This window comes from Serinus canaria, chromosome 1 (genome assembly GCF_022539315.1).
Source record: "Serinus canaria isolate serCan28SL12 chromosome 1, serCan2020, whole genome shotgun sequence".
Classification (NCBI taxonomy): Eukaryota; Metazoa; Chordata; class Aves; order Passeriformes; family Fringillidae; genus Serinus; species Serinus canaria.
This window is the reverse complement of record NC_066313.1, coordinates 91,026,962-91,050,549: the sequence shown is the minus strand read 5'-3', so window position 1 is coordinate 91,050,549 and position 23,588 is coordinate 91,026,962. Positions and strand designations below refer to the sequence as shown.

Genomic DNA, 23,588 nt, shown 5'->3' with positions numbered 1-23,588 from the left:
TTTCAGACCTACATTGGTGATATACTGTTACTTGTTAACCCATTTAAAGAACTTCCTATTTATTCTACCATGGTAAGCATTCTCTTTTTAAAAGTTTGTGGATATTTTTTCAAAATTCTTATAGTTAATTTGACCAGTCAAACCCCTAAAACTAATTAATGTATATGCTTTTTGTGGGGCACATCTCAGTTTTAGTATTTTAGCAAAACCTTAAAAATTTCTTCCAAGATACAACTATTTTTTCTGTATCTTTTTGGTAAGACAGCCATTTTGATAACACTTTGAATGAGCAGGATCTCTTTTGGTTGTTTAAAAATAGTTCCTGATGACCTTGGTGGTTTCTGCCACAGTCAGACTTATAGAAACAGATGCATACTTTATACAGTGGTTGTTTAAGTTCACACCCCTTGCCTGTAGCATGATTATGGCGATAACAACCTTGGGTGGTGCACAAAGGCTGAAAATGTGTTTCTGTGCTCCACACCAGGCTCCTCATCTGGGGCACTGCAGGGAACAATGCACTGAGCACCAGCTGAGCACTGCCCTGGGTCAGGCACAGGGAGGGGGATTGTGCCAGGCACAGGCAGCATTTGGGCAAGGGGGATTGAGCCATGGGAAAACATCCAAGTGTTTTCATCTTCACCTAGACATTGTAGAGATACAGTGCTGGGATAACTTAATTTATCCCCCCTCTTCTCATTGATGCACAGAGATCACAGAGCTCAGCCTCCCTGACAGGGAATGTCCAAATATGTCTATTTAACTTACAAGAATTATAAAGGGTTAAAAATCTGGGAAGCAAATTGTAATTTGTGGCTGTTTGCTACATCATGTGGCTTGGTGTGTAACAGTAGTAAATCTGAGAGAAAGAAACACAGTGATGTTTGTGGTAGATGCAGCAGATTCTAAGTTGGGAGTCTGAATTTATTTCTAGAAATGGAAATCATCCATCATCCATCCCAAAGGTTTCAGATGATGGTATTTTCTCCTGTCACTGTGGTTTTTTTATTAGATACGTGATTTTGTGCACCAAGAGAGAACTGTAAAGAGAGAGTATACGTATTAAAATGTTTTCTGAATATTTGCTGCATCTTTACTTCTCTCTGATAAATCTATTTAATTAAGTTCATAATGAGACACTTTTTGTCCTGTAATTGTTTGGGTCACCTTGGATAATAATTGATTTCACTTCATCTTTGTAATTTGTGCACTATTGTGCATTATGCAGGTATTTCCCCGATGATCAAGAAACCATGGTTGTAAAACCACTTTGTTTTTGAAATGTTCCAGTATAGTGCAGCATCTTAGCTGATGTTGTATTAAAGTCTCTTAAGTGTTAGATGGTCTATGTATTAAAGTAATAAAAAGTGATGATCTCAATTCCTCACTAAATGCTGACATGCTATATGTTGTGGCTCATTAGTTAGCATTTTTGTTTCAGGTATGTAGTTTGTTAGTTGTCAAAAAGAAAAGGAATGCAAGCCTGTATTGAGCATGATACTATTTTTAAAACAAGGATGAAACAATGAAAATATTATCATCTATATTTTTTAATAACAGCAACATTTTAATTTTCCTTCTTTTTTTAAAAAACACTGTATATAACTTCTCAATGGCCAATTTCATTATTGTGCACTGATTGCCCGGACTTTGTTCCAATAGAATACTACCAAAATAAATATTTTATAATAAATCATTCACTCTGAGGTGACATAAAGAATTGCATATTGATGGACACTGATGTACCTTTCTCCTTATGAAATTCCATGCAATTGCTAGATAATATTATTGCATTTCTACATGGAAATACACTATACAGCTACACTACACATTTCAATAGCATTATGCAAGGAACATGCAAGCACAACTTGGAAGATATCTCAGTGACTGTAGAAGTGCTTGACTGTGGTCATGCTGCTTTGTTACATTCCTGCAGAATTTACTTGTGCCCGATCAGGACAAATATATTCTTGAAGTTCATGTTCAAAAAATATGTAAACTTGCAACATTTTGTGGGAAGGTTTTTCTTTGTGCTTTGTGACATTCTGAAATGATTCCTGGAGAACTGGTGTGGATTTAGTCTTTTTTTGGTATGGTAGCCCTTAAGGCCTGACTAAGAATATATCATGGAGGATTCATTCAGCTTCACTGTTGTAGATGTCCCAGGACTGAATAGTTTAGTATCTAATAAATAAGACAGGCATGGGACAGAAAAGGATGATATATCAGGATATCCTCAGAAAATAAAAAAAAAAATAATAAAAAAAAAAGAAGTGGTTTCTATAAGGTTTCTATAACAGATAATTGGATTTACTCAGGCTTTAAGGGCAGTTTGTGTTGCCACCTATGTGTGTCAGGAGTTATTCTGTATTGCAGAGAGAGTATTTGTAGGAGACTGCTCTTTCATGTAAAAAATTAATTTGTTTATAAATTATTCCTTTAACTTTTCGTGGGATGTTCATATTTCATTTTGTAAATTTTCAAGTCACGACACTGAAAAACTATAAATGTAAGACATTAAAAGTAGCTTACTAGGTTTTGTTTTACTTAATGCACAAACCAGTACTGTTAAGTCCTCTAGTTATGTTTCATTTTGTATCTTAATTAGACCTTCTGTGTTTAAAGATCTATTTTCTATAATTAAGATCTTCATAGCTGTTGTAAAGGTATCACTTCTATACATAGAGAAATTCTGTCATAATGCTTAGAAAGCTTTACAAAAGACCCAAGATTAAGGGGGGGGAAACATAACTGTTTTGAAATGTGTTTATCATTTTAATTTTCTACAATTTTTCAGGTCACCCAGCTTTATTTAAGTAACTCTGGAAAGCTGTGTTCCTCACTTCCCCCACATATATTTTCCTGTGCTGAAAGAGCTTACCACATGCTATTCCAGGAGCAGCGTCCCCAATGCTTTATCCTCAGGTGAAAATTTATCTTTCTATTAATTAATTTGTACCTCCTGCCTTTCAGCAGTTTCCCTTGGGCCTCAGCAGCTGAGATTTCCATTTTATTTTTTCACTAACTGATTTTTTTTTCTATGTACTGATCTCAGTATCATACATTAAAACAAAATAGAAATGAAAAAGGTTTAATTACATCTCAAGTTCATAAATTCTCTTGGGCAATTGCCACTCCATGTAGCTGCATCTAATTAGGAACAAGAGTTAATGGTAAAGAATTCAAAACTGCTGTGTGTGTTTGCTGATATTACATGAATCAGGATTAGAAACAGAATCTATTGACAATAAAAATGATAAGTCCTTGACTAAATTATAGACTTCTGTGGTGAAGTGCCTGTATTGGAGCATGCACTCTGCCTCTGTTTGTGTGACCATGAGTTTGTTCTTTAGCTCTCCAAGCTCAAAATGGATTTTCAAATGCACTTTAGCATTTAACCCTTACTCACAGTGTTGTTTCAATGATATATAACTTAAAGACTGTGAGTAACTGTATAAGTAATCTGTGAAAGAAGTTTCATCTAAATATGCTGGTTTTATAATGGTGAAATCTGGCATTCACCTGGAACGTCTTAACCCCCAAATCTATTACTCCTTCTATTCTCAAACTCTTTGAAAACAGTGAATCTGGTGAATTTGATGTACTCAGTCAAGGAAATGTGTTGCTCAGTCTCATCACTTTTCCATCTTTTCACCCTTTACTTGCTTTTATATCTTGTGAATCTTTAAGCTTAATATCCTCCATGGGATTAGAGATTCAATGAGATTGAAAAAGATCTTTGAGATCATCAAGTCCAACCTCTGACTGAACACCACATTGTCAACTAGCCCTGAGTGCCATGTCCATATTTCTGGGCTAAACAAATGAATGGGGATACGAGCATCATAAAGGGACTCTGGAGCACCAACCTAAACCTCCTCGGGTGCAGCTTGAGGCTATTTCCTCACTGTTTTGTCACTGGTTGCCTGGGGGAAGTTGCTGATCCCCACCTGGCTACACCCTCCTTTCAGGCAGTTGTAGAGAGTGATCAGATCTCTCTGAGCCTCCTTTTCTCCAGGCTAAACAACCCCAGCTCCCTCAGCCATTCTTCCTAGACTTGGTGCTCCAAACCCTTGACCAGCTCTGTTGCCCTTCTCTGGACTCCCTCCAAGGCTTGAATGCACTTTCTTTAAGTGAGGAGACCAGAAGTGGACACAGGACTTGAGGTGCAGCCAAATTTGTTGCCTTTTTACATTTTTTTTCCCCTAGTCACTTCACATCTGATCAAAAGCTCACTCACTGAAATAGAGCATTTTACAACAGGAAAGCATTTGGCCAAATCACTGAAGAACTTACTATCAATTATTTGCAAATGTTTTCAGTTTGTAGCAAGCCAGCTTTATTCATGTATGCTTAACACCAAGAGCTGTCTTTGTATAAACTTCGAATGGAAGTTATGGATAAAATTATATTATTAGTTACATGCTCTTAAATAGCCAGTAGGTGGACTTTTCATGACTGCATTCCTTCTGCCTGCATTTTGCTCCTGCTTTTCAGGATATGAAAATGCATTAACACTGACAAGATAAGTAAAGGGCTGTCTAGGGAGCCTAAATATAGTCCTGTTAAAAGCCAAAAATCCTTAATAAATCTAACCAAAGATTTATGGTGTGCTGATTGCTAATTTTGTGAGTCAAAAAGTCATAATGAATGCATAAAAATAAATGGTCTAGCTTGCTAACAGCCAGGAGTGTCTATATCCAATGGTGCTGTTGTGACATAAATCACATATTTAAGCCAAATAATCTGAAATGGGGAGAAGTCTTTGTGTTTTTCAGTGGAATTCACTGAAAGCTTTGGATTTCCTCAGTTTATCATCACCAAAAGCATTCTGTTCAATTTAATTTTTTTTGAAAGTATAATTATATGTATTTTAAATGCTATGGGCTCCTGCAGTACAGTTACATATTTGCATTGAAACATTGTTTAGAAATACACTGTCCAATAAAGCTTAATTTTAGAAATATAATTTCCAACTAACATGAAAGATTGATCAGTTTCAGATAGCATTACTGATAATACAAAATTAATTTTTTTTTATTTAACAGTTTTGCTTGCAGATATTTGTTTCAAATCTAGAAACTTGAGTCACTGGGAGCAAGACTCAGTATCTCACTTACCTACTCTGAAAATGGAGAAGAAATAAATTATTCTGACCCCCAAAAGTGTGGGAACTTAGTCACTCTTTCCTGGATATACCTTACTATATTAATTAAATTTGGAGTAGTATTGCTCCCTGTAGTACAATAAGAGATTTGTTTCAAAATTTCATGCAGAACAGCACACCACCTGTCTTCCTTTAGATCTGGTGGAAATCTAATATGAACACATTCTGTCAGCAGTTTTCCATCACTTCTGATCATAGTTCAAGTACTGCAGGAGTAAGTTTTTTTGTTAAGTATGGTATGAGTGCGGTATCTTTGGCCAGAATTGAAAATGAAGTGCAAAAAATAAAACCCTGTCATTTATAACATCTGAAATGACAGGTATATTGCTCCTTACATGTTTTGTATTTTTGTCATATTTTCCTTAAATAGATGATTTATAGAATTTCTTTATAACAGGTTTGTTGTTTACCAAACAGTAACAATCCAGTAATGATCCACTGTTCTGAAATCATAAAGGTATAGGCAAACCTGCCTAAGACAGAAAGTGGGGGTAAGCAAGTGCTTCTCAGTACTTGCATAAAGTAATTCTTAAAACTTGCCTGGGGTTTGCTGTTTTCTGACTCTTTTACCTGGGCTCCCATGTGATGGTTCTGTCAATTTCTCATATATGTTTCATGAAGGACTCCCCTTCATGCAATATATGTGATAATGGATGATAATCCAAATGCCATGGATTTGACAGCTGTAGCTTCTTTATTGCCCCGGGTGTATTATGGCTCATGTTCTTTGCTTCACATGACTTTGTATTTTCACACTTTCAATTGATCTTTTTCCTAAAAAATTTAGATTTTAATTTTTTTCTTAATTTCAAAACAGAACTTATTTTTTTAATTCTTCATAGTATTTGAAGAGAGGAAGATTTGAGCTGTAGTTAGGGTTGTATTAACAAAATATTTATAAAGCAATAGTAGGAAACAGGCCCTCCTTCAGTTAGTTATAAAGAAAAGCTGGAAAGCCAAAGGAGGAAAAGTGAGAAATCTTCATGGACCTCCTTCCTAACTAACTAAACTTCATATTTCTTCCTAAAGTCTCACCTAAATTTCCCCTCTTTCAGTTTGTACCCTTATTCCTTGTCCTGTCGCTACAGTTCCTGACTAAGAGTCCCACTTTGGCTTCCCTGTAGGGGATTTTTTGCTTATTTCCTCCATGCCACCACTTTTCTATTGCTTCTTTCAACATTTGTCATTCTATTGATTTTTACCCTGTTTACTTTGGTCACTTTTCCTGTCAGAAATCCTCATTCTTTTGAATATTTATTCTACATCACAAAGCAGAAATCACAGTGGTCTAGATAGAATCACTAAAGTCAGAGTGTATTGCAGAAACTGGGCAGGTTGCAAAATCTATCAACTTTTCTTTCCTGTTCCTTTTGTATTTTCTTTCCATTCTCCCTATTGTATTCTTCACTTTCTGTTTCTTCTGATTCCCCATCATTACCACAGCAGTAATTTCCCTATCTGCAAAGAGAACCAGGCAGCATTAGTGAGCTCCTTTACTGGAGAAAAGATAAAGGAAAACATAAAATCTGTGCTCTAAGCACCTTCAAAAAGACTTGAAAGCATTAGATTTGATTGGTTTGACCTGTGGTACAAGACAAAGTATCTTGACAGCTCTGACAGCCTTCATGTACATACAGAGTCTGTCAGTCTGTCTCCTACTTTGTGTTCTTTATTTGTCATCCATAAACCTTCTGTTATTTGAAATAAGGGTTTGATGGAGGAACCTCCAATCCATTCAAACAAAGCTACCAGAGAATATAAATAACATTTCAGTTGTTTACCTAGCCCTGATTCCTCCCTCTCTTCCTTGCCTGTCATCTTGCAGTGGAGAAAGTGGTTCTGGGAAGACCGAAGCCTGCAAACAGATAGTGAAACACCTCACTTGCAGAGCCAGCTGCAGCAGAAATGCCTTTGAGACAAAGATAAAACATGTGAGTAGCATTCCAACCACTGAGTGCAATGAAGCAAAATCTTGGCCTCTTGGATAGACAGGGATATTGGAGATGTATGGAAGAAGGTGTCAGCTCTGTAGAAACTCATCAATGGCTTGTTTGCACTTTTGAAGTCAAAGGAAGTTTTGTTTGGGTGGTTTTTTTTTTCATGAATTGGAATGGGATTGGGATTAAGATCACATTGATCTGACAAGAAGCATCTCCAAAGTAGGGACAGTTTTGTTTCTATGTTTTGGTGACTGAAAATCAGTGTTGCAGTGAATAGGAAACATTCCTGTGATAAGGAACTGTTTCTCACACATGAAATCAATTGCCTCTAGTAAATAAATAAATAAATTTGCCTGTATGGTATTCACTGGACAGTATAAGACGTGTTGAGACATCTGAAGAAATAGTATGCAAGAAAGAAACTGTAAACTTGCAGGAAAACTGCAAGGATTGAATTAAGTTATATGGATCAATATCTGTGTACTAAATATATTTAAGAAATAGGTAAGAGTTCTGAATATTTTTTCAGTCATATTTAATTTCCAAAATATGTGTTTCCATATACCCATATTTAATGCTCTAGAAAGGTTCACACTGAAATTTTAAATTATGCTGAACCCTGGATTGCCAATTCAAGTTCTTTAAAGAAATTACCTTTCCTGATGAAACTTCTCATCTGAGATATCAACTCAGAGACAGCTATCAGTGGGTCTTAATGGAGGTGGAAGAGCATTATCAAACTTTGGTTATAGAAATATCCTTTAAAACTAGCTTGAATGGGGTGTCTGATTTTAGATGGTAAATGTATCAGATCTCATCAATAGAGAATAGAGATTTTAGTCTAGTTGCCTTTTAAGGTGCCTTAATGAACACAGTTGTTTGGATTCATTCCTGTTGCAGTTATGCAGAGCTCCATTTAATTAATAAAGATGCACATGTTAAAGCAAGTGCTGAATTAGTGTAAAAGCAAACGCATCCTAAACATCTCTGCTGGAGTGGAACTGGCTAGTTTTCTGCTGCCACCTACTGCACAGACATCTGGTTTAATTAATAATTGTGAATGCTTTAATTTTTAGAGCTTCTGTGCTACTCCACAGACCCCTTCCCTCCCCAGCTAGGTCATCCACCTTCCTGAAAAGAGTGATGCCAGAACAAGTGTATGTGCACCACATTGCAATCACCTTCAAGGATGCATAGAGGAAAGTTCTGAAGGGAATCTGTCAGGGTGTAAGCAACTAATTATGCACAAAAAAGCTGAATACAATGGCTGTGACCATGAAAGCCTAACATGGAAATGCATTAGTGAGACATGCTATAAAAATGTCTGAATCTGTTTTCCCCTCAGTTTTTCACTAATACAATCCCAAAATAATTCAATTTGAAATCAATAATTTATGCCATTTCTGACATTATATAAAACTTGTAAATTCCTTTATTGGGTTATTAGTATTGACTGACTGTGGCTTCACAAGCTGTCAAAGATTTTAATATTTTTTGCTAAGCATGGCAGTTCCAGGAATATGACTCCAGTCACTCATATCCAAAGTATTGTTAGGAACTCAGTTCATATTTGAACCTTAAAACTTCCACTATTCTGACATTGCTTTTTTGGAATGTATTTATTTTGAGCTGTCTTACTTTATTTCTATTTTGGAAAAAACCTGCCAAGTACTTTTTAAATTCCAAGATGAACAATGGTCTTCTTTTTTTCCCCCAATTAATTAATGACAAGAAAACCTCGCTGATGTTTCTTGAAATATTTTCCTGTTTATTTCCTCTTTTTGCTTCTTTAATATTATTTTGCAGGTAAACTGTATCTTGGAGGCCTTTGGACATGCTAAGACACCCTTGAATGATTTTTCCAGCTGTTTTATAAAGTATTTTGAACTACAGTTTTGTGAGAGAAAAAAAACATTGATTGCAGGTAAGTATCACTTAATCTGTAAATTTTGATGTCACTTACAGAGTGCCAGATCAGAGATCCCAGTGTGCCATGCACAGAATTGGACAGCAAGGGATTCAAAGGACATGAAAGAGGCCGAGGGGGGTAGGGAGTGTCAGAGGAACAGATTTCACAGCCTGTGAATTGCTCACTTGTCAGGAGTGAGCAGTGCCCTGTTCTAAGCAACCACAAGGTGGCAGGGAAAGACAAGAAACAAAATGACAACAGCAATTGCTCCTATTTCCCAGGAGGTTTTATTTCACAGTTCAACAAACTGAGAGCTGCGTAGTGCAACATTGTGAAGTAAGAGTGAAAAATGGATTAAGTTGTTAAGTTTTGCATTTGTACCTAGTATTGTATTGGGTATTTTAATTATCCCTTAAATTAGTGAGTAAAAGAATTTGTTTAGTAAAAAAAAGCAGCCAACCAAAACAAAAGCAAAAAAAAACCCCAAAACAAAACAAAAACTAAAAAGCCAACAACAAGTATATTCTGTAATACTGAAAATAGAAGTAATCTATTGCAGCTTAGATCTTCTTTTAAACAACTAGGAACCATATTGATGTTTATTCTTCTTACAGACAAGATAGTATGAAATTCGTTCCTGCTTTCAGAGTGAGTCTTCTGATTCCTTCTGAGCATTCATTAGTTAAAACAAAAACCAAAAACAACCAACCAAACAAACAAACAAACAAAAAAAAAAACACAAGGAAATTGAGCCAACTTTCAGTTTTATTCTGAAAACTCTCTCTTGAAAAGCAGTCAGAGAGAGCTTTCATTTCTGCTCCACATGGGTCATCATGAAGGTACTCACTGTCAAACAAGGTATGTCTGCAGAAACAACTACACACAGTTTCCTACTTGCACTGCTTCTGGATGCAGAAGCTGTATGGCAAGACACACTTTTGTTCCAAGTAAATTCGATTCTGTTAGATAAGCATTTCCAAATCTACTCTCTTTTTTATTTTTTTTTTTAATAATCTTAAGTGTGTTTATGCTTTCTGAAGAGTTTCCTAAAAAAAATTCCTTGGAAATATTTCTTCTTACATTTTCTTAGACAGTTCACTATGCTCTAGAAAATATGATAGTTCCTTCATGGGAAATATCACGCATGGGAAATTGCTAACACTTTTTTTGGGCTTTTTTTATAATGAGTGTAGGATAGTTGCAAAGGAAATTCAAAACTAAAAATTTGCAATTTTGTTTTTCGTTTATAAGCTCTTGTGGGAGGAATGCAAAATTAAATATACATTAGCATGGACTGAAGAGCATCTCAGTTAAGTTTGTAAAAATAAACCTCAATCTCTAAAGCTAAAATTTTATAGACCCTTTGTATTGTACATATTTTATTTTAGTATATTGTGTCTGCAGGGGCATAGGTTTGTGAACAGCTTTACTCAGAATTGACAGTTTAATTCACAGCCATTGCCTGTGAGAGGATCAGGGAAACAGGTTTTTGTGTCAGTTTTCTGATACACTAATCCGGTGTTTTTATGGTTCTCAAGCCAGAGGCATCAAATGAGAAAATGAAGGGGTAGTCAGGTCAATTAACAAATATAAACAAATTACTTATCTACCCTGCTATTCCCCAATTATTTAGGAATTGAATCAATTATTCTTACCAACTCCAAGACAGCCTAAAGTTACATAATTTGCGGTCAAGAGAGACATGCCTTGCTACAGCAGTAGAAATGTGTTTTATGTTCCTGAAGTTTTCAATTGTTCCTGCTGTTTGATTTGAATAATAGATGTTGTCATTTCTCAGCCACTGCTAAGCTGAGAAATCACATCTGAGTGAAATTGTCCCAGGTTTAGACCACCATAAATGAGAAAAGAATAATGCATATTGTCTTTGGCAGGTTTAAATTCCACCTAGGCATATACTGTATTTATTTGCAAGATCATTTGTAGCAGTATTTACTGTCTTGCACTGTTTAAACATAAATTAATAATTTAAATATGCTGAGCCATGAATTTATAGCTCATTGATACTAATGGGGCTAAATATGTCTGATTTGTAAACAGAAATCCAAGTGACACTAGGCTGCCTCCATCAAAGGCTTTAGGTGGTTTAAACTCCTCCACAGATAGATATTACAGGTGGAGATCTGGAACAATTTGCTGAGGAAGGGACATGCAAAGTACATGTGCACACTTTTATTACAGAGGGCAAGCCCAAGGTGGCACTCCTTGTGTTTTGAGTGGACACCTGTGAAGTTTGTGACAGCTTCTAGTTCATGCTGAAGTTCTTCTAAAGCCTGAAAATGCTCTGACTTTTATCACTTTTATTCTTCTAGCAGAAAGTACAAAATGCCTAAATAACTGAAATGTTCCCCATAATTTTCATCATTAGATTTGATTTGTTCTTTAGCTGTATTTCTGCCACAATGTTCTGAAAACAAGGATGGAGAGTTTTAGTGTAGCTCTACTCAAAGCCAGTACAAATTTCTGAAGAGGTTTTATGTAAGAAAAAGTTTTATTTTAGAACAAATACCTAGAAAAAACTACAGGCCAGTGATTTCATTAAGTTTCTAAAATAAATTAAGAACTCAAAGATTGATCTTCTGGAAAAAAAAAAAAAAAATCATTCCTAGTGAATGACTAACTCTCCCAAGATAATAATAGAAGACTGATTTTTTTTTTTTCCCCAGAATGGTCCCTCAGGTAAGTTGATATAATTCCTAAGGTGGAAATGAATGCCTCTATGAATTTCCTCAAATGACTCAGAAGAGACTTAGGAAAAAAAATTAAGTCTGAAAAGCTTTATCTCCAGATTTTCTTCCTTGCTTTTCAGGCATTGATTTTCTCAGTCTTCACTTTTTGAAAACCAAGGACAGATGTCTTTTAAACATTTTTTTTATTAACTATTTTTTTAAGTTACATTGAAATGGGCTAACAGATGTTTTCTTGTCTTTACAAATAGCTGTGTTTAGGACAGCCTGGTTTTTGAGAAGGAGTAACGTAGTTTCTAGGAATGCATAGCTGAAAGACAGGTCCCACTGGCCACACTTTTAATACAGAATCTGCTTGCTCACTGTGCAGCTGCTGAGTAGATCAAGTGAGCTGTTAAAGGAAGTAAAAATTTGTTTGTGCCTGGAGGCACAATTACCATTGCACAAAAATGACAGACTTTTCTTGGGAACTTTGTAAATTTTCTCCCTTTTATTTCACACATAGATTAACAAACATATTTCACTTTGTAGGAAAGCATAGTACCACGATAATTTCCTTTATGACTCTTAGCACCATTAAGATGAGGCTCTGTTTGATTCTTGCTGATTGGAAGCTTGGCTTTCCTTAACAGCTCTTCCCACTGCTGGAGATGCTAGTTGAGATGGAATGTATTTAGCCTTATTAAAGTGCAGGTGACTTGAAGTACTTGGAAAAGGCTGAATTAATTTGTGTCATCTGAATAAGTGATGTTGCTCATCATTAAAGTTAAATGATAGATGACCTTTGGTAACATTTTTCCTGCTTGTATTAATCAATGAATGTTAAAAACACCTGAAGTGGTAGTTATAAAAGCCTTAGTGAAGAATATTGCACACAAAAATGTGATTAAAGATTTGCAGTGAACTCTTTTCAAATTAATTGATGGTTGGATTAGTGTGAAATAAGTTACAAGCACAATAAAAGATGGAAATCATCCTTCAGGTTCATCTATTCTGTTTTACCCTGTAGAAATGACAGCCAGGTAGTGATTGATTCTGATGAAAGAGTGTGTCTGGGCCAGTCCTGCCGTGATTGCATTGCTTCAATTTATAATGTGTTGCAAAGTTACTGGAGCCAGAAACATACATGATTTCCCAAGTGTGCCTTTCTACTTCCCGTACAGGTTTGGGTTTTTTAGTTTTTCCTGTAGTGCAGCAGCAGAGGATTAGATGGATGAGACACAATTTCTCATAATATTGATTCCATAATAGCAGCTCACTACTACATTTTGTAGGGTGATTAAATGGGCCAGATCATGTTTCCTTGCTTCAGCAAGTCAGAGGTAGAACTCCTCTCTGTCAGTCCTTCTGTCTCTTAGCCAGACTCCCAGGCATGGTTTTGGTTGCCAGCAAATGCCAGGACATGTCTGTGCTGTTACATAAAGAGAGCATAGAGGATGTCCCTGGCTGATGTACCACTGACCTTCTGCACTCCTTAACTGGGATGTGTCCAGGGTGGTTTGGCCTGGGCAGAGTAGTTCTTTGAGACCCTGCATAGTTGTATTTAATTAATTGACAGAATTTAGCTGCTGAGGCCTTTCTCAAAACAACATGTTCCAGATTCACCCATTTAATTTCTCTCCCTTTAATTAATCTACACTGTCATTCAGCAGTATTCTCAAAGGCTGTGTTCCCTCATACACACTTACTCAAGTAACCTCAGGTTTGCTGTGTTTATTTCAACAGTATAAACAGAAACTAAAAGAACTTCAAAAGATAAGTGGAATTTAAAATGAAATGACCAGACAAATACAGATGATACAGCAATAACCTAGCAGTGGACATTAGCAATTGTATGGTGACAGGAACTGACATTCTGCCTGCTGGCCTAGTTCCTCCTTAGGCTGATGCAATTACCTCTGATACACACTGTCATTCACCAAAATGTTTCACTTTGCATTAGGCAACACCTGTGAGTCCAAAACTGGTTCTGGAAGTATTGTTTTACTCCCAGCCAGCTTAAAAAAAGTAAAAAATGAGAAAACTTCTAAAAAGATGTGAGTGGTATGCATTTAGAGAGCATACTTCCTGTGCTGCAGGATGCATGCACCAATATTTACAGTGACTATATGTTCAAGAACTACTTCCAGTTCATGAAGAAAGGAGTCCTGAAGGAGTTGGTTGAAAGCCAGGCTATTGGAAGCTATAGTTTAATATTCTCATCTGCTTACTGGGTTCAAAAATAGAGGTCCTCCATTGCTGAGAAGTGCACCTTATGCTCTAAACTCAAGAGCCCTTTCCAGGGCAGGGATGCTTGCAAAGACTCTGTGAAAGATCTGCCATACTGCAGATATTGAAAAGCCTAGAGCTGCAGCAAACTGGACTGTGTCCATGTGGTGGAGGTGATCATCTGTGTGTGAAGAGAAGTGCTTCTGGTCTTTGCACCACAGCTACCATTTAAGTAATTAGATAAATTATGCCAGCAGCTGGGTAAGTGGGAACTGGGATTAGATTCCCATTTACCAGAAAGGCCCTGACTTCTAGTTGTAGTTGGACATTCCCTTGTTCTCTTAGTCTCTTGCATCTGGAACCTCATAGTTGTGTACTCCCAGAGAATAGCCTGCCCAAAATAGTGAATATCCTTGTCTCATCACAGGTATCTCTAAAATGCCTTTTATCTTGTAAAAAGGCAAATCAATTTGAGGATTAATATTTCCTTTGCTTCTCGGCTTTGCCCCTGTCAGAATCTTTGTGAGCCTGAGGTTATGTATGATCCTGTAAGCTGTTTTTCTGTAGGCAAATCTCACTCAGATTCATCCTCTATACCTTTTTCCCTGGACTGCTGATTCACATGGCTTCTCATTTATTCAGGTCGTCACAGCCTTTCTGAGATGTCCATGTTTCCCCAGGCTCAGGTCAGTGAGCCTGTTTGTAACCTGTTGTGCAGAGTATTTGCCTCTTTGTAGCCATCTAGAAGCTAGGTGGCTAATCAAAACTATTAATCTCTATGTTCTTGATTACCAGCAGAGAAAGAAGAAATGCTTCCAAGTGTGTTTTTTCAAGAGCTCTTGTATCTCTCTCCCATGTTACCGTTTAGGAGGAGGATAGAATAGATGCCAGTGCTCAGAGGGCTACATTTTGGGGAGATGACTAATAGCTTGTCCCTTAGAAAACCTTGCCAAATATATCAACTGATACAAATCAACATCAGTATCTTCAAAACTAAGTAGTTTTGATGGTAATGTCAAACAGTAAGTAAGTGTGGTAATATGTTTGTTCTACCAATTCTGATGGAATTCAATGGGGTTTTGTATGTGATTTTTATAGAAAACCATGGACTATAAATGGTAATACTATATTTTATAAGCTCCCCTCAGCTCATTTTATAAGAAACATTGTTTATTCTTAACTGTTGCAATGGTGAATGGTTTAAGACATTTAAGTTTAGAACAATCAGTGTAATTATTAATTTATCTGTTTGTTTCTTAATCAGCTAGGATTTATACATACATGTTGGAGAAGTCTCGTGTCGTTATCCAACCTCTCAACCAGAGTAATTTTCATGTTTTTTACTTGATGATGGATGGGTTGTCTGCTGAAGAAAAATACACCCTGTACCTCAGTAATTTATCTGCACACAGGTAGGAAAACAACTTTATATTTAGTATTAATAGTTTTCTTATATTAATGCCTCTCTGCTGTTGAGGTCCTTCTAATTTTTAAAAAATTTCTAACTTTTCAAAGAGCTCTGAAATTATTTATTATGGAGCACCTCTTCACGAGTATTTAGTTCTGAAGTACATATATAGTCTCTTAACAAGATTATAGTTTTATATCCATTTATATTGTTGCTACAAAGGAGAAAGAAATGCATTAGCTCTTTTTCTGTCTTTTGTGGACTAGAGTAGGGCTATTGGGTTTGGTTTTTTTCCCCTGGTGAAAAGTTGTTTCTTAAGGTAAAAACTGTTTGATTTATTTGTAATTTTCTTATGGAATATGTTGATTTTGATGAAATGTCACTAAATGTAACTTGATATCTCCATTTTCATTTTGATACTTACTTTACATCAAATTAGTAAGAAAAACAGAAACAAAAGTTTTGACTGCTTTGAACCCAAGGAAAGGATTCAACACCCAGCACCAAAAATATGTCTTTCTGTATGACTCCACATGAGCTGGTTGTCTTGGCTCCCATTTGCAATCCAAGGAGATTGAGTCCCTGCTCAGCTGTATAATGACTTACAAATGACTTTCAGTTCACCCAAAGCACAGAGCTATCTGTGTCTTCATAAACTGTGCTGATCACGTCGCCGCTATAGTAAGAGCTAAAATATAAAGAGCTGAATATAGACACCAAAATGTAGCATGTCTAAGGCTTAACATACTCCAAATGTTTACTATGGAAGAGGTTTGGGGGTTTTTTCAGTAAATTTTATGATTATCTCAGAATTTATTCATACTGCATATTTTAGAATGAAAAAATATTCCTCACTTAATTTGCATTTTACTCTTCGGTCTTTGCTAAGTGTCACTGAAATGAGAGTAGGCTATTTAGTATTAATGATCTTCTCTTAAACTGACTACCTTTAAAATGAGTGTAGTGAGTAACTGCAAAAAGACCAATAGTAATTAAAATTGGGTAAGAAGAATATTTTCAGGTTTTCACATCTAAGCCTTTTTGCCATGGATTTTTTTCTTTTCTCAACTTTTTCATTTTCTGCTCTGGCTAGTTACTTGAATAAAATAGCAGTTCTAGGTACAGAACCTGTAAATAGAGAGGCATCACATTAATTTTTTGCAGAAAAAGCTTCATTGATTATGATTTTTTTCTTAGACAGAAGTCTTGTAACTACCATTGTTTGGTAATGTTTTAAGCTCTTACCATTTCTGTGTTGTACAGAATATCATACAGAACTAACTCTGAAGAAACCTCAGGCTAAATTGCTTTAGTAAAAAAGATTCACTTCAAAGCAGGAAGAAGAAGAGTTAAATTCTATATTTTAAATTGTTTGAGGACTTTGAAGACCAAAAGTATTCTAGGTTCCTGATGATTACTTTATTCCTCTTCTAGCATAACTTGTTTGGAAGCACTCAGTTTTTTCAGAAAATGAAACGGTTTAAAGTCCCTTTGCAAGAAGCTCAGATAGAAAAGAACTTAGTGTAAACCTGAATAATTAGATTCACATGAACAAAGCTTTATCTGATAAGATATCTGATAGTCATCCAAAAAGAACAAAATGGTATTTCTAAATAGATGTCTGAACAGTGCAGTACCAAAGCTTTAGAAGTAATTTATAGCTGAATACTTGCATAAACCTTCTTTTATCAATAAAGTTTTGCTCTGCCTATGTACAGTAGATTGTATCTTAAATTATTGAGAGTGTTTGGGCCAAATTTTTCTTACCTTAAACTCCTGAGTGCAATAGTGAGCTAGATATTTCTCAGCTGATAAAGTTAAATTAGCGATGAATTTCCACTGCATCAAACTCATGAATCAGGAAGGCAGGAGCTGGACTCTTTTATAAGCTCATTATTTCTGGCTTAGTCAAATTTTGATGAGATCACATCATTCTGGTAACATCCATAAGTGATTTTTTAATGTTTTCTTTGAACAAGTGTAATCTTGATTAAAATAGTAAAATTAACTAGGTAACAGGCCTTTTAAAACCTTTGGCAAGTTGTTCCTGCCCAGTTGTTTTTTTGATAACTTTTCTGTTCCTCTTTGCATTGTTTAATATTGCACTTTTATGTAGAAGATTCAAGAATCTTAGTAAATAATGATTATTAAGATCACAAAGTACCCCTATTTTAACATTGTTTTCTTAAGCCATTGTAATGTCAGAAATAAGATGTAGCATCGATTTTTTTACTCTTATTTTAGATAAAAGTACTTCAAAGATTGAAAGTAATTTTGTCAATATGATGCTGTAAAATATGAGATGTAGATTGTGTTTTATGTAATATATAATCCTGGGCTGAGAGTTCATGTAAATTGCCTAAAGGGGAAATCCCTCCCTTTTGGAATCACTAAAATCTCTGTAAGGCTGGGGTGTCGTCCCATTGTGTAGGGTAAGTTTTTTGGCTATAAATCTCTGCTGTTTGGTGCTCTTTTGAGAGGGAGCTTGAGCTCAGAAACCTAAATATCTGTTCTTGCAAGCATTTTAATTGCTAAGGCATCATGTGAGGACAAAGAGCTGCACACTTTCTATTGAGCTTGCATACAACCAGGATCTTAAAGTAGCAAGAATTTAATCTACATAGGGAAGGATCTGAATGAGTGCATCTCCCATCGTATCTGCATGTGGATCATGATGGATAAAGACAGAAGTAATTGCTGTAAGGTAAGATCATTTTTCAAGACTGGGCAAGGGAAGCATGTCAGAAATGAAGAGAGAGTCTCAAAAGGGCAAGTCAAAGCCTTTTGATTGACAACTACTCTCTTGTGTTCATTATATTCGGAAACTGGGTTTTGTCACAGATGGTTGATTGAAAAATTCCAAAATTTCTATTAATTTACTGTGTTTCAAAGAACTCCAGGACTTCTTTATCTTGATGATGATAATTATGTGTAATACAGAGGCATTAGCAATTTGAAATTATGTTCTCAATTTGCTCTTGATTTGCTCTGGATTGCATTTTTTTTTCTGGGTGCAGATTACAGTCCATGACTGTAAGCAGTACTTTTTTGGTCTCTGAAGTTTAGCCTAACAAAAAAAGCATGTACCAGCTTTTCTAGCACACTTAGTTTTGCCTCATAGTTACAGTAGGTGCTAACTTAGTGATGAATCTTGCAACCAAGGTGACAGAGATCAGTAAGAGAAGTGACAGTGGTAATAGATTGATTTGTAAATGATCTTCAACACTAATAAAGGAAGGATAGGAAAAAAAAAAAAAGGAAATATAATAGCAATAGGAAAAAAATTTTTTAGGGAAAATATTCCAGAAAATAAGTAGAAAGTCCTGCTTTTGTTCCTTTGGGCCAATTGCTTCAAATTAGTATTTCTGTTTCAAAGCTGTGGCATATAGAACAATGCAAGAATGTCATTGTGTAACATGTATATGTAAGATACTCAAACCTACTGTTATTAAAAATCATGTCTTTACCCTGTGTACATTTATATTTAAAAATATAGCTTAAGGACACTTAACTCTAGAAAATTATTTCAGAAAGGATGGTAGGTTTGAGAGCTGTTCAACTTGATGTCACCATTTTCAATTTAAACAAGGTTCCTACTTCTCCTAATTCACTGTACTGTAAAAACAAGTGAATACCTTTGAGCTGAGGAAAATGTTCTGTACACATTCATGCAAGCTGAACTGTGGTCAGGGCATGCACTTTTTGTGTTTGCATTATCAAACTGCTGTTCCCAGAGGTGTAAAACTTTCCTTTCTCCCATAGAACAATGGTGTGCACTGCACTCTGTGCTCTCTCTACCTGTGATATTTCTCACAGTCTTTAAAAAAGCAGTGAAACTCTTCTGCACCAACAGATGTAGATCACTTCAAGGAACTGATGTACCTTCTTTTACAGTTTTTTAGTGCAGGTGCCCTCTTCACTCCCAATAAGAAAACCTGAATTTAATATATAAAGGAGTAATTTCAGTAAAGTGATTGATTTTTTTTTGTTAAAGTCTGAACTAATCTGAATCTTGATCACTGAGGAAATAATTTCCCATTCAAAATCATAAGGCTGGTCTTCAAAAAAAAAAAAAAGGCTTAAAAATTAGTGTGGCAAAGTGAATGAAATAGAAAAGATCCCAGTAAAGAGAGCCTTATGTATGAATTTTTTTGTGCTTCCAGTAATCATCTTTTCTAACAAGCACTAATAAAATATGTTAAAAATGATGATTATTCTAGTAATATACATATTCCAGTAATATCCATATCCTCCTTTCCCTTATATATAAGAGGCCAAGATGTGAATTTTCAAGACTGAGTAGCCCGTTACCACAGATTTCCTCTTTTCAATACACTCAGGTCGCAACCTGTCTATTTTCTAACTTTTAGATATGAAGCACCATGAAGACACTGTACATTTCCCACATTTCTATGCCTTTTCTCTTCCTTTTCTTTCCCTGTGTGTTTGGATGCCTTTTTTTTTTTTTTTTTCCATCCAGTTGATTAAGTTCTCACTTAAAGTGCAACAGAAAGAAATTATTACCTTGAAATTACCAGTTTTTCATACCTGTGCTATTTGTTGACAAACCTTGCTGTGGTAGTCTAACAGTAAATTCACAGAGAAAAGTTTTGGGGTTTTTTTCTTTGTTTTGTTGTTGTTTAGGGCTGTTTGTTTTATTTTGGGACTTTTTTTTGTTTGGGGGGTTTTGTTTGTTTGTTTTTTGTTGGTGGTTGTTTGTTTTTGATTTTGCATGTGGTTTGGGTTTTGTTATTTATAAATTTTCCCCACATAATTAGAAAAATAGCCATTTTAGGTATGTTCCAGTCCTCTGATATTTCTATGCTCTTTCCTTGTATTCAAGCCTGATAGATATTTTTTCCTTGTGCATATTGACTTTTTTTAAACTCTCAGTATGGCCAAATCTCAGTTCACAGAGGTTATTACACAGGACCATTCTGATCCCTTTGCTTCACAATTTGCTTGAAGCTGATATCTGTGTATGCTGACTAGAGGAAAATCCAAGCATTAGCCTTAAGTTACAAAATTAGGTGGATTTAAGTGTTGTGAATAAAACAGTAGATCTGTAAGAGTTACATCAGATTTTCCCATTCTGCTGGAATGATAATTTCTGTATGAAGTGCCAAGTTACATCACTTTGTCAAACTGCTGTTAGACATTGTGTAATGAAAATCAGCATGACATAGTACCAAAATCTTAAATAAATAAAGCCTAGTGTTGAGACTCCCTGAACTTCACTGTTGAGGTTTAACTTAAAGACCTGATGACAGAAGCTAAAGCTCTAGACTATCAGGAAACTGGAATTAATTGTATTTAATTTAGGAGGAGGGTAAAGATCATTCTCAGAGGTTCCTCTGCTGTATTCCACTTTTGCATTATGGGCAGTGTCAGCACAGGAGGAGAAGCTGTGGCAGGAGATATTAGGATCACCATCACTGCAGCTGAATGGCCATGAAGGTCAAGTTCTTCTACTTCCAAAGAGACCTCCAAAGATCTCTTAAATTTAAAACAAACATTCAAATTCTGGTAGAACAAGTAAAGTTGTATTTTTGTTGTTGTTTTGTACAGGTTTTGCTGTCCTAACATGACTATGTCCAGCACATTCCTTTTCTCTAAAAATATTGCACTTTAAGTACTTAAACATTTACAAAACAGTGCACTTATTCTAGTAGGTCAAGCTGTGTCCAGTAGTATGCCTAGAGAGCAAAGGATATGAAGACTTTTGGAGCACACTTGACAATCTTTCTAAATAATGTGGCAGCATGAAGATACAGTTTCAAAGACATGGAAGATTTCAAAAACAAGAAAGTTAGGTCTAAGTTATTTTTGCTGAATTTGTTTCAGTACAATTATGGATAGGTGAAACCCTAAATAAAATAGAAAATAGTTTGGGTTGTTTGTTGTTTTTTGTTTGTTGGTTTTTTTTTTTACTGCATAGTAGCGAATAATATAAAAAATATATACTTCCGTCAGTTTAAATCTTCCTGATATTATTTACTTTTATTTCAGCTGTCTACTGAACAGCTTTAATTTTTTTCTTTAATTTCTTTAATTTATTTCTTTACTATCTTCATGCAATGCTACCATGAAAATCTGATTTACAATGAGTAGTACTATTTTAAGGGCAAGATCTGTAGATTCTGATTGTAAGGAGGCAATTCCATTTACTTAGGTTCTACAGAGGTCTGGCAGCTAAACTTAACCAGGCTAGTTATCAGGAAGGTAATGGAGAGAGATATAAAGCAGATGTATTTGTCTGAGGTTCTGGAGCAGATTTAAACTTGTTTCAGTGAGTTTAATGTCTGTGTAATCTGGAATATTTTCAATGTCAAACGTATTGTCTAAATTTTATCTGTTGTCTTTTGTGTTTTGCTTATTTACTTTTGCTGCTTACTATTTGTTCTTTTCCTATTTACACTGTATTTACTGATGTCTGATCTCTTAAAATTATTTCTTTTTTGAGATTGAATCACCTTTATTGCATGTAGGTCATATGCATATTCCAACAAAATGTGCTTTCACATTGTTCTCTTTAATGTTTTTCCCTATCCTCTTATAACTTCAGCCTCCAGTTCCCATTTATTTCAACAGATAATAGTCTTTATCCCAATGCTCTTACCTTCTTCAATTTTCCTTTATTTTCCTCATTCATGCAGGTTTTCTGGGCAAATAGTGCTCATGAGTTTATTCAACTTGGTTTATTCTTTATGTCAGCAGGAATTGAACCAAAGGGAATGTTTAAGTTTTTGTGAGGTTTTTTTTCTTAGTCTCTTTTACTTTTCCTATTCTATTCTTTGAAGGTCAGGCTCCATTATTCTCTTGTACCATGATCTTCAAGTGTCAGTGCTGATCTTTGCACTTCAGAGGAGGAAGTGTGTAAAGACAACACCAACAAATGACTGATGTGTGTGATTGGTTATAATATTCATGACTAACTCAGTTTTATTGAGGACGGACACCAAAAACTGTATTATATGTTGTATTAAGATACAACTTCATGTTTCAAAGTGTTATTGACTGACTGGAACTAATTTCATCTAATTCTAATGTAACATTTCACAATACTTATTTTCAGATATATCTGAGATTAAAAAATAGAATAGAGAGAAAGTCTGGGAGTTTTTTTCATTTAATATTGATTTCCAAAAAGAATATTCCAAAGTATTGATTTTTTACTCTGTGATCTAATTCATCTCATTTTACTTATTTGTGTGCTTCACTTCTGTTCAGCTAGCTTTCAGGCTTAGTCTCATATTTTAGGCTAAGACTGCCATATTTTAATGAGAACTAGATGGAAACCAAAGAAGCCTGTTAGTATACAGTAGCTAAGAGTTTTTCTGGTGTTTTTTAGCAGGGGAATTATGACGACCAAACCATGTAGACTTCTTCCTTCTTCTTCCTTAGGATCATCACTTTGTATGTTAATATTCAGGAAATACCTGACAATAATGTCAGTGTTGAAGTTAATATACAGTTTGTTTCTGAAAATTTACTACATTTTCTCTATCTTAAACCCCCTTTCTGTGAGACATTTGTAGATAGTTGTGTCCTACAGGATACATTAGTAGGAGGTTGGCATTGTAATTACAGAATATATAATCAGGATCACATCTTAGATTTTTGAAACAAAACTGAATTCTATTTATCTGCTTTATTTTGCAAATTAAGTGGTAATTTTTCTATTTGCAAATAGCTATACCTGATGCATAAGGTATAACTCTATATTATTAATCTTATTTCACAATATTTGTTTTGAGTATCTGGCTGTGCAGTTGTTTTGAGTGGTTCATCCTGAATTCAGGGTTAGTTACATACACACCTACACACTTGCATTCTAATTACATGTCAGGATATCCAAAACATTTTTCTTCTTGAAAGCAGAAGCAACTTAGCTTTGGATTTTAATGATTAATTTATTTATTCCAGTTTCAACATTAGCAGTTTTTAATATTGCTGCTTTATTCCCAAAGGATACTTCAAAAAATTACACCTCCAGTGATGTTTAACAATCATTAACTTATTTGAAATTCAAGAAGAATTTTTATTTAGCAAGGTAAAGGTAGTAAAATTGCTATGAGACAGCTCAGGGTCTTTGTCTGAGGTCCCAAGTGTAATTGTTATTTGTCTGGCTTTCGGAATAAATGCCGTAGAAATTCTGCTTTGTTCAAGAGTGCAAATCTGAAACTCATATTCCTCTGGGTATTTTCTTTCATTTGATGTTAACAATCCCCTCTCATTGTATTATTCTTCA

At 35.2% G+C, this 23,588-nt stretch overlaps 1 protein-coding gene across 1 annotated transcript in view; it reads left to right on the top strand.

The window, feature by feature from the left end:
* The window catches only part of MYO16 (myosin XVI), a 253,364-nt gene that overhangs the window by 97,829 nt on the left and 131,947 nt on the right, over positions 1 to 23,588 (top strand). The window contains exons 11-15 of the mRNA XM_009085476.4: positions 7 to 72; positions 2,798 to 2,925; positions 6,993 to 7,098; positions 8,914 to 9,031; positions 15,194 to 15,341. Of these exons, the coding sequence (XP_009083724.3) occupies positions 7 to 72; positions 2,798 to 2,925; positions 6,993 to 7,098; positions 8,914 to 9,031; positions 15,194 to 15,341 (566 nt within the window). The remainder of the gene's footprint in view (positions 1 to 6; positions 73 to 2,797; positions 2,926 to 6,992; positions 7,099 to 8,913; positions 9,032 to 15,193; positions 15,342 to 23,588) is intronic.